Below are 12,687 nucleotides of genomic sequence, written 5' to 3'. Positions count from 1 at the left end.
CGTAGGTCGCTGTCTGTTCGCTGCAACATGTTGGCCCGCAGATTTGCAAAATGTACCGAACATGTTAAGTTAACTCTTTTTAAAGCATACTGCCAATCCTTCTATACCTGCAGTCTGTGGGTTGACTACACGCAGAGAACATACAGAGACCTACGTGTGCAGTACAACAACGCGTTCAGGATGTTGATGGGGCTGCCGCGTTACTGCAGTGCCTCCGGCATGTTCGCGGACTCTCGTACTGACGGGTTCGATGCCATCATTCGAAAGCGCTGCGCCTCCTTATTGCGGCGAGTGCGTGACAGCCCTAACAGGATCCTGAGCGCCTTGACGGCAAGGTGGGACTCGGCGATGCTTGAGCATTGAATACATTTACATGTAGACTAGCGCATTCTGGCATCGCTGAGGAAACTTCACTTCTTCTTCTTCTTTTTAATTTAAATTGTTTATACTAACATTAGTTTTTTAAGCTATTACTAACCCTAGAATAAGAATATGGATCCATGTTATCTGAGATAAATAAATTATTATTATTATTATTATCACAGATTTTAATAATTAAAAAAAAGTCAACTATAAATTGTAGAATTATTTAAAACATTTTTTTTAATAATGTTTTCTCCAGATTTTGTTCGTTTTATTTAATTAAATATTTTATTAAAAAATTTTATTTTAATGATAAGATTATATTGAAATGCCGCGACAAAAGTACTTCTTATTTACTTTGACTGGAAGCGTTTTGTCGAATTTCAAAGTGAAAATAGAAAATTAATCTTTTAAAAGCGACGACAATTAATTTCTTCAAGATTGGCTTCAATGTTTCTTCTATGACGACAAATATAAACGACGTTTTGTAAAATGTAACGCTATTATAATATAAAAACTTAATTCTCAGATCTGTACATGACATTATCCATTTCGCAACGCGGCTATTTTACGAGAATTCACGAGAATTGTAAACATTTACTTACAATAATTCTATCGTCAGCTATATATGACTCCACCGAGAGTCTTAATACCTAAATTGGGTAATTTAAGGACGGCCAAGTTAACGCTGGCAGTGTCGGTTGACTTCACATATATGTTTGAATTTATTCGCATATATGAGCAGATTGCATCATGATGTTTTTAACCGTCAGATTTTACATATAAAAATCGAAAATCGTAACACATATCGACACCGAATCTGGACATGTTGATAACGGTTCAGTCTGGTCAAGCTTAGCAACTGCTCTAACGACGCTCTCCGGACAATAAGTTACTAGTACATTATACGACAAAATAGTAACCTACGTATAATAGAAAAAGTTTTTGAGCAGTTTATCTTCTACTTTCTGTACTGATTCATTTTGACGTAGCGAGTCCAAAGAAGGATATATGATTTATAGCAAGTTATTTTATCAATAGATTTCGTTTTCTTTTTATTAATTCTATATTTATAACATTCATTTATGTGTTATTTATAAGAATACTCTTTTCATAGTTGTTGCTTTTATAAATTATTGCCAGTATATCTGTACTTTGTACGTTGGTTATGTGAATCTATATGTTATCTGTGGTGACTAGTCTTGGTTGTCTCGTCCGTCTACTCCATGTGACAGCCTGTCAGCCGTGTACGGACCATTTCGGACTACCCTGTACTAACAACTCTGGGCCTGTGATAATATCGAGACTAAGTACCTTATTCAGAACCACGAGCATCAAACAGAGATACAACAATATCTGCTTTATCACCGCCGACACTCGTTTAGTCTTACCCAAAAATAAAATATTCAACTACAGTTTACTAGTTTCGGCTTTTATCATACATCACGACATGAGATTTGAATATATATAAGACAAGCTGTTGCCCGCGGCTCCATCCGCGCAAGATTAAAAAATCATAATTATAAGCCTATGTATTCTTCCAGACTGATCTACAACTATGCCAATATTTCAGCGAAATCCATCAAGTCGTTCCGAAGATACCTTCAAACATCCATCAATCCATCTAAACTTGTGCATTTATAATATTAGCAAGATTAATTAGATATTCCTCTTCATTTTATCACTTCAGTTTATTGAAGGGGAACATTTTTAGTGTTATTTTATATTTGATAAGTATATGAATGTCAACATACATTATGTGTGGAGAGATAAGGGTACGGTTGAACAAATCGCCCTGTCAATTCGCACCGCAGTCTCTTAGGAGTACACTTATAACTCAAGGCAGAAGTATTCCTTAAGTTTTTCATAACTCAATTTAGGTGTAGCAAAAATATAAAATTTATCAATGTCTTTTTTTATTAGTAGATTCTTAATATAATAATCAATTAATATCTACCGCTATAACTAAGGGTCCTTCAAGAAGCGAGTGTATCACCATCTCAAAGGCCGGTATCGCATCTGCGGTTCCTCTGGTATTGCTGATGTCCTTGGGTGTCGATGAACACCTCGGTTGCGTCCCAGAGGCCTAATTTAGTCCTCTTTCCTTTTTCACCCTTCTCATATTAAAAGGATGGGAAGTGGAAGTGAACTTTCCGGATGAGTGGATACATGGAAAGGGAAAATATTTTCTTTCTGTGCATCCTCTCCTCCGTCGATTAAAGGTAGGCAACGCATATGCAATTGCGTATGTCTATGGGCAACGGTCACTTCGCTCTTTCAGCGATTTCAGGTGGCCGCTCGCTAGTTTGCCACCTTATGATATAAAAAACCCTCGGTGTTCCCGCTGCTCGTGTGCCCCCTTCTCTTATAAAAAATATCGTTTTAATTTTAATTTAAGTACAGTTGATTTCAGATCACTTTCTATGTTTCTAATCTGTTATTAGAAACATAGAAAGTGAGGCAGTTTCGTGTTTAAATATTAACTAAAATGTTTTAAAGCAAACAATTGTGTAAAGTCAAACAATTACATTGTGAATCATTAGTTTGAAACAATAATTGACTTTGTTTACTTTCATCAAATTTAATAACTATTTAATAAACAGCAATATAATATTAATCTTTCTTGCTAATATTATAAATGCCAATGTTAAAATGGATGGATGAATGTTAGAATGTATCTCCATAACGGCCCAATGGATCTCACTGAAATTCGGTATATATGTAGAAGATAGTCTGAAAGAACACATAGGCTACTGGTGAAGAATCGCGTGCGACAGCTAGTTTCGTATAAAAGTGAATAGAACGTCTAGACTTCTATTAAATGAACTATAGGTAATTATAAATTAAATAAATTTTTAAATATGATACTACAAAATGATATTAATCTCTTAAAGTGTATTATTAACTTACGAAACTATTTTTCCACAGCTGTCTGCTGTCAGTTCAAAGCACGTCATAAAAGTAACACGAGCCCTTACTTTGATATGTTAATTATGCTACGACTTTATTTAACAGCAGTAAAAATCCCCCTGTATATTAGATTAACCTGTCAAGTAAAATGAAAACAAAAGAGCCCAAAACTGTTAGATATTACTTTTCTTCGCCACTTTTTTTTAAAGTAATATATTTTGCTGCTGACGGTCTCAGTTTATCTTAAACTTTTCCAGTTTACTCGTTTATTAATTTACTTATTTACAAGACAGAGTAATCAGGCAAGATTGTTAACAAAAATGGTAGGTAGAGTTTTTCCAGATAAATTAAATTGTCAATAATAAATAAATATATTTTACGAAATTCTCGTAGTAGTACCGTAGCATTACATATCCGTTACACTCTACGCTACGACATGGCTACGGAAACGTAGACGTGTGGAGGGGAAGCTACGAGTCTTATCTTTTCAGTGACATATACTAAATAAAATAAAAATAACTAAATATTAACACTAAAAAGAACTCTGTGGTTTTTGAATTTTACTTGGATTAGATAAAGTTTTCAATGCAGCAATAATTTATGATAATATAACTGCACTTAATTAATTGTACTAGAAATTCATCTTGGCTTCGCTCAATAATCTGTAATGAAATAAAAGATTTTTTGATGAAATATTTTAAGTAGTTATTGAAATAAACTGTAAAAATAATAAATTTTTTTTAGGGTCCCGTACCTCATAGGAAAAACACGGAACCCTTATAGGATTACTTTGTTGTCCTTCCGTCTGTCTGTCAAGCCCCTTTTTGAATATCGTTTAGTTATTTAAAAGAATAGAAAATTGTACAACAACGCAGGTAATTTAAATCACAACTTTGAGCAATATCGACTGAAAAGATCGTGGAAATACCCGATTAAAACATCTTTAAACTTAACTGATATATAAACACGGCTAAACACTGAGCGACGGGCCGCGTCCGCGAAATAATACCAGTGCCACTCATCCTGATGAAGGGCCCCCGATGGGCTCGAAACTAGTCGGTGCCGCCACCGGACGTATATACGTGAGTGTTTAGCCGTGTTTATATATCAGTTTAGTATAATGTCTCACGAAAGTTTGAATAATTTAATCTTTAAACTTCGTATTGCACAAACGTAAGACGTAGCGCAGTACATCGATCTAGTTAAATTTACTCAAAGTAAAACTGTTAGCTGACATCAAAAACTTGTTCTCTGAACATTCATGATTAACTGAACACTATTCAAAGAAATTCTACGATCATGTGATTCCACCATCCATGAACGATGTCGGTAAATTTTGTACATCCACGAATGTCATAGTTAGGAATGTTCTTCAAATTACGAAAATAGGGGATTACGTAGAATCGGGAAACTAACGGTGAACTATCGGACAAGTATTTAACACGGATTCCGAACAGAAGTAAGACGCAAAAATAGGTAATGGGGAAACATCATTGTTCTATAGTTATTTTCTTTAACATTTAATTTTGCTTATGTAAATGATAATATATTATATAATTATACATATATGAATTGTAGCGCACCACATTTTCTCTAAAGAAGGCAGTTGCAAGCATTTTTATTTTTAATTATAGAAGTCGACTCGACCCCATTACGCATATATTATTACGGCCTTTATCAGATAGGGGTTTAGTATTTTTTTATCATAACGTAGCAAACGAGCGACCGGCCGCTTGAATTCGCCAAAATAGCGAAGCAATAGCTGCTCATAGAAATACGCAATTGCAGATGCGTGGCAGTAATAACAGTTTGTAAATAAATCTGAGGACAGGGAGCATTGGAAAAAGTGCTATGGCGTCGATATTTCCTTTATACATAAAAAGCGCAAACAAGACTAAGTACCTTTCTTACTTTATACTAAACTTTTGAAGTTTGTTTCTGTCGCCGCAATACGTTTACTACATCTTAAGTTGAAAAGAAGCTTTTGTTTTTATTTCTCAAAGTTTCTTTCAGCATTTATCATTTAAATTCATGAAAGAGCTTTCTAAGAAAACGAGCTTCTACTAAAAGGTAAAAATGTAATTCAATTCTTTTTACACTACTTTTAAACCTTTTTAAAGTATCTCATTTCTTATTTAAAGGGTAATTTTTCAAATCGTTATGTTCTCTTTTCTTTTGTACTTAATGGGAATTGTATGGCAATTTATTTATGTTGTCTTATCTCATAGAAAAGGTAAAAGGCTTACGACAAACGATAAATCAATTTGAGTTACGGGACTTGCTGAGATTCGTTTAACGGAAATCATACTATCGTATGAATTATAAATAAAAAGGAAAAGATTGCTTATCTGTTGCTACTTTCTTTGTTTATTCGCAGCACCACAGGAAAAAAATGTTGGTGTTTTTCTTAAAACTCGAACTACTTGTTACGCGCATAGAATATAAAATTTTGAAATTGGAACATAAACTGCCACACGAGTAACTCGCATGATGGATGACGAACAGGGGAGGTAGCACGAAAATTTGCAAGAAAGTTTCGTAGAGTCGACAAAACACGAAATTTTGAACATCGCTATACAAATCTATACAATGTTTTACATGTACACTAAACTTCAACCGGACACATTAAACCGTTCTAGAGTTAAGTTATAAACATCCATCTATCTATCCATACATTCGCATTTATATTAAAAATAGTATTGGTTAAATTAGTATAATAGTAACATAGTGATAATCATTAGTAAGATATAGGTAAGGTAAAATGCGTTCTAGAATTCTAGTCCTGACCCTTTTTCCCTTTTTTTTTCATAAATTACGGATGAAAAGTGGCAAAGGATCAAGTATTACGTGACATTTGTTTAAGACATCGTATTTTACCTACGTATTATGATTTTACCATTTGTTTGGAAATAAATGTCATCACATATGAGAACCCTCTTATTTTCACCCAAAAAGATAAGTAACTGCAAATAGGTACGCTGCGAAATATTCGACATAAATTGAACATCGTCCTGATAAAAGGAATTCATTCGTCTTCGACAAAATTCTTGAGTTTACGAGACTTGTTCTACGTGTCTACTTATATACCTATTTTTTAATCATAACTTTTAACATATGAAAGTACTATTTGTCGCCCGCGACTGCGTCCGTGCCGTATTAAAAAAAAATGTTAATGAGTAGCCTATGTTTTCTTCAGTCAATTATCTGAATCTTTGCCAAATTTCATCGATATCCATCGAACCATTCTTAAGATACCTTCTAACAGATATCCATCCAAACATTCGCAATTATATTCGTAAGATATTAGGATATAGAATATAGTACTGAGTCTTAGATATCTATAACTATGACGAGAACGAGAACCGTAAGTAAAACGAACCCAATTTTCATATAAACCTGATACGGAACACGGAGCATGAATGCTACGCCGAATGTAATCTGGTACATATCTTGTGTTCCATTTACGTTCCGATTTCATGTCTGTTTTAAGATGATCCGACAAGCTGTAATGTTACAAATATGCAATGGATAGCAATGACTAACACCATGACCATATTAACGGTTATAAAATACCTTAAAAAACTTATTAAATAATATTAAAGTTATACATGAACATAAAACGTAAGTTGTTTTCTGCGAGATAAAGTACTAAGATTTGGGTTTGTTTCTCTCAATATTAACTTTAGATAGCCTCTTTTATGAAAATTGGGATTTATAAAAGCCAAGAGAGGTTTCAAAATGATAAGATTTATTCTTTATTCTGGCAGGCGATACGAAGTGCATTTCTGTGTTAGTTTGAAGTAAAATATATTGGTTTGCAATAAAACACGCCATTGTGCATTCTCTCATTCATCATTTTGAATTTATTAACTAGCTGTCGCCCGTGACTCCGTTCGTGCGGAATTAAAAAGACGCTTAATGAGTAGTCTATGTTCTTCTAGACTATCTTCTACATGTGTGCCAAATTTCATCAAAATTCGTTGATCCGTTGCGGAAATACCTTCAAACAAACATACATCCATCTAAACATTCATATTTATAATATTAGTAAGATTAATGTTATTAGTCTTCTTTCCAAAGGCTTGCATTTTGTAGGAAATTAAATATTACATAGCCGCGTTGTGGAACGATCTGTCCCTGGCGGTATTTCCAAACTGATACGACTTAGGGACCTTCAAGAAGCGAGCATACCATTTCCTTAAAGGCCGGCAACGCATCTGCGTTTCCTCTGGTGTTGCAGATGTCCATGGGTGTCGTTGATCACGTCGGTGTTCCCGCCGCTCGTTTGCCCCCTTCTCTTATAAAATAAAAGGTAAAAATAACTTGATTGTGGTATACCGACGGTGTAGTCGAATATTTTTTTCATTATATAATTAAATTACCACGTAGTCGTTAAATGGGTTTAATTCCAAGTAATCTTAATTGGAATCGTTGGTTTTGGAAAATTTTAATTTGAGTGCGAAATTATAATCACCTGCCGCCAGCGACTTCGTTCGCGAGGAATTCAAAAAAGAAACTCAATTAGTCTCATATGTATTCTTTCAAACATTATTCTACATCTATACCATACTCCAGCGAGATCCATATAACTGTTCTAGAGATACCTTCCAACAAACATCCATACATCCAACCATCTGAACGTTCGCAGTTATTTTTTTTTATATCATAAGGAGGCAAACGAGCGAGCGGCCACCTGAAATCGCTGAAATAGCGAAGTGACTGTTGCCCATAGACATACGCAATTGCATATGCGTTGCCTACTAATCGACGGAGGAGAGGATGCACAGAAAGAAAATATCTTCCCTTACCATGCATCCTCTCATCCGGAAAGTCCACTTCCACTTCTCATCCTTTCCTAATAAAGGAAAGGATGGGAAGGGAAAGAGGACTAAATTAGGCCTCCGGGACGCACACTCATCAGACGAAACGCGGAATAGCTTCCACTTCACGCCTGTCTTCTGTATGGTCGTGGTACTTCACCGGGTGAGCCGTGCCAATTCGTGCGAAGATTTTAAAGCGGGCTCTACCACTGAAAAAAAAAGTTATAATGTTAACAAACATCCAACAAAGACCTCTTATTTTCGACATTCTTAACCTAAATTAGACGTCAACGATTGGAACAACTGTTGACTTTAGTAACTTTCAGGACCAAATAAAATGAAATCGAGAACAAAGTAAATATACCAAAACTCTTAATATCAGTAATATGAGAATTTATTTCGTATTTCTTGCAAATATTTTGCTCACTTGAAGAACTCACGGAACCTTTCAACGGACTAAGACGTGTATCTTGAATATTTTACAGCATACGAGTATGCTAGAAATATTTTAGTTATAAATTGGTAGCAATTTACTCCGTATCATATTTATTGCACGATCATTTTGTATGAACTTATATATATGAAAGTTTATTTATTTAATATAAATAATAAACATTGGGGTAAATGTAATCTATTATTTTAGGAAGGTTCTGTAACCATAGATATCTCGATAAAATATTTATCATATAATTTATCATTTATGCTTGTTATAAAAACAGATCACAATAAAAATCCATTAGCAATTCTTTAATTGATCCATTAAGTTGTGAGTTACAGGTTGTTGAAAACGAACATCATTAAAGTCTCTTTTTAGGAATTTTTCCTATGATCAAAATGCAAGACTTGCAGCTGAAATTGTGCTTCTAGTCCCGAAACTACAACTGCTTATAAGAAGAAATTTTCGTTCCCAAATTTTTGATGATAAAGCACGAACAATCCGGATCATCGTGAAAAGCGATAAAATCATGAGATAATGGATATATTTAAGCTTTAGTAAGATGACATTTTTATCCGATGTTATTAATTTTGTAATTATATTTTGTTGGCACAAAAATATAACGAAATTAACCTTGGAAATTAAATTGGATACCTTGTTCCCAACCTAACCTTACTAATATTACTAACTTTTTTCTAAGCTAACTATGTACTCAACATATCTCGATAAAATTTGGCATAATTGTAGAACATAGTCTGGAAGAACACATAGGCTAATTATTTTTTTTACAAATTCTGCGAGGACGGAGACGCGAGTGACAGCTAGCTAAACGTCTTAAACCAATCATTATCTACTTATCATTCATATATAAGATGTTACAATGCCACAACTTAATTAAATAGAATATTAGCTAATCGTATATTTTTATACCGAACTCAAGCACATAAGTAAAGTCAATAAGCTTAATTAACTTAAGTGAAAATACTTCGGTATTTTAACATCGATATTGATATTAAATTAAATAACAAAAAATGTTTTACTGACGTAGATATAACTTTCATGTTTCGGAATATGGCTTTCAAAGCAAAAGCAAACGTTCGTGAAAGTGGATAACGATAATCTGATAAACATAGTCTCTTAGTCATAGCTCCGTGCAGATATTATTTAATTTACTTGTTAACGATACATATAAATATCTTTAAACTATTAAAAATTAAACTTTATAAACTACTAGCTGTCGCCCGCGACTCCGACCGCGCTGAATTAAAAAATAGATAGAAGCCGATTCTCAGTCCTACTGAAGATGCATCTAAAATTTCATAAAAATCGGTCAAGCTGTTTCGGTGGAGAGGAACTAACATTGTGACACGAGAACTTTATATCATCATACTCAGCCTAAACTTGTCCACTGCTGGACGTAGGCCTCCCCCATCGATTGCCACAATGCCCGGTCCTGTGCCGCCCGCATCCAGTGCACTCCCAATTTTATATATATAAATATATTATATATTTATAAATTTATTTTTAAAATCACATATTAAAATTTCAACCATGTATATAGGTTGAATATTATTCGTTGATTAAAAAATAACATTTATTAATTGAAAATGATATGCAATGTGTATCTTATTTTAATTGGGGTAATTTGTAAGGCAAATGTAAATTTTACTACAATAATAAAAGGAAAAAGATATATCAACCTCGCAAAGTAATACTTGAGTTGTTTCTTTAACAAAAATTATACAAAGGGACTCTTCACTTTATAATTTACCCAGCAGCATTTCCATTATGTCTGGTTTACATTATGCCAGTACTGTACGACAGTATCGCTGGTCTGACACAGACTAGATTTTGCTTAGTGGCGACAGTTAGTGTTTATATTATGCCAGTTATATACCAGCGCTGATTTTGAACACCACTGTCTTACTGTACTGGTATTAAAACAGGCATTATGTCGTAATAGCTGTCGCTCGCATCTCCGTCCGTGCAGTATTAAGAAAAAACTTAATTAGTAGCTAATGTGTTCTTCCAGAAAATGTTCTACGTCTATGGCAAACAAACATCTATCCATTCATCTAAACATTCGCATTTATAATATTAATATGAAGTAACGTTATTTCTTTCCACTATAGAAATACTTGAAAGATTTGAGCAATGTTGGCCTAATCACCTACCGCGCGCGCGGTCGCACGAACACTGCGCTCCGGTTTATATTTTGTTTAAAAAGAGATAAAGTGCAGAAAATTAATTTACATAATTACGATACAATCAACTTAGTTTAACTTATTGTGGTTGTGACATTTTTTTAGTGTTGAGTGCCTTTTTTAACCAATTATCAGTCGACTAACAATTAATATTAGGCAGTGTCTCAGTATCGCTTAAATGTCATAGTACAGAGTTATTGCACTTTATAGAACAGTACATAAATCGCGTCATTGTCGTACTGCAATTTTGTATAGAACTTAGCATTCGATTTATTCTACTCTGTGGCACCTGTGCTATTACGATAATGATTTGTGACCGATGTACCCACTCCGTAAAAAAGATGAAGTGGTCGTCTGCTCAAACTGTAAAAAGGGTTTTCACTATCGTTGTGTTGATTTAACAACATCCTTTTACAACAAAAACGCTCGCGAACTAAAAAGGTCATGGAAATGTCCTTTGTGCGACAACATAACTAGGCGCAAGGGCGACAAGACTCAAGCCAGTGCGCGGATGTCGTGCATCTCCCCGCCTGCCTCGACTCCACCGAGCGATGATCCGAGCAGGGAAGAACATGCACAACAGCCGCAGAACACTTCGCTCTCTTGCTCCGATACATCTCCGCCGGGAAATGCGGTTACATTGCAGCAGATAAGCAGCTTACTGGACGTAAAACTCGAAACGATGAAATCAACTTTAATGGATAGTTTTACTTCTCTCATGAAAAAACAAATCGAAAACCTTAAGGATGATTTTACACGAACAACGGACTTTCTTGCGCTGCAACAAACAGAGTTAAAGGCAAAGCTAGATGTATCGAGTAAAACAATCCTCGAACTACAAAAACAAAAGACTAGCCTTGAGGCTGAACTCACTGATGTTCAAAGAAGGTTAGATGCATTGGAAAAATCTTCGCGTAGTCTTAATGTTGAAATTCAATTAGTTCCGGACAGACGAAATGAGAACATCCTCTCGACCGTTAAGCAACTTTTCTCTGTCATTCAAGCCCCTATCGAAGAAGCAAACATTCGTTGTGTACGTCGCGTGGCTAAACTCAACCCGCAGTCCACTCGACCCCGCAATATACTAGTAACGCTAGCAACAGAAAGACAGCGTGACATCATAATATCTGCATTTAAAAAATACAACAAAAGCAATAAAAACGATCCTCTCAACACCACTGATTTGGGTATACCTGGCAATAAGCAAGCTGTCTACATTACGGAACATTTGCCGCCTTACCTAAAAAGTCTTCACGCTGAAACCAGAAAGGCTGCTAAAGAAAAAAGTTACAAATATGTTTGGATTAAATATGGCAATATCTACGTCAGGAAGGATGATACCTCTCCAGCACTCTTAATTAAGAATAGCAGTAGCCTAAGCAAACTACAGTAGTATTTACTATCATTGCGCTTACTTTCTTTTTTTCTTTTCTCATTTATATTTTAAGCTATAGCTATATCTCCACGCACTAACTTATAATGTTAATATATTATCAAAATGTTAATCGTATTCGTTCGAAATTAGATAAATTGTACTTGAATTCATTAAATTGTAATTACGACGTTATTTGCCTAACTGAAACAAATCTTAATAGCGGAGTCTTCGACTCCGAAATCCTGGACAGTCGTTATAATATTTATCGTAGGGATAGAATCTCAACTATTAATAAAAAGACCGAAGGAGGTGGAGTCCTTGTCGCTGTAAAAAAACACTTTATAGCTGTCAGACAATCTATGTGGGAAAGCAATATTGAAGATGTCTGGATTAGTATTTCCCCTACGAGTTCTAATAATCCCATAATTCACATCTCTGTCTGCTACTTACCAGGAGGTGAAACATTATTATAATAACTTAAATAAGGTTCTTTTGAATTTAAACTCAAATCATGAAGTAATGATTCTGGGTGATTTCAACATCCCGGAGATGGAGTGGTCCTCCTGCCCTACTGCTAGT

The 12,687-nt window shown here is 34.7% G+C and overlaps 2 protein-coding genes across 2 annotated transcripts in view; both read right to left on the bottom strand.

Annotated features, from left to right (window-relative positions):
- The window catches only part of LOC106115968 (neuropeptide Y receptor-like), a 47,885-nt gene that overhangs the window by 20,683 nt on the left and 14,515 nt on the right, over positions 1–12,687 (bottom strand). The gene's annotated exons all lie outside the window — the stretch shown is intronic.
- Positions 11,229–12,687, bottom strand: part of LOC106115541 (uncharacterized) — a 6,000-nt gene continuing 4,541 nt past the window's right edge. Inside the window, exon 3 of the mRNA XM_013308970.1 lies at positions 11,229–11,350. Within this exon, the coding sequence (XP_013164424.1) occupies positions 11,229–11,350 (122 nt within the window). The remainder of the gene's footprint in view (positions 11,351–12,687) is intronic.

This window comes from Papilio xuthus, unplaced genomic scaffold, assembly GCF_000836235.2.
Source record: "Papilio xuthus unplaced genomic scaffold, Pxut_1.1 DF827777.1, whole genome shotgun sequence".
In the NCBI taxonomy this organism is placed as follows: Eukaryota; Metazoa; Arthropoda; class Insecta; order Lepidoptera; family Papilionidae; genus Papilio; species Papilio xuthus.
The sequence above is the reverse complement of the archived record's forward strand: the minus strand, read 5'-3'. Positions and strand labels throughout refer to the sequence as shown.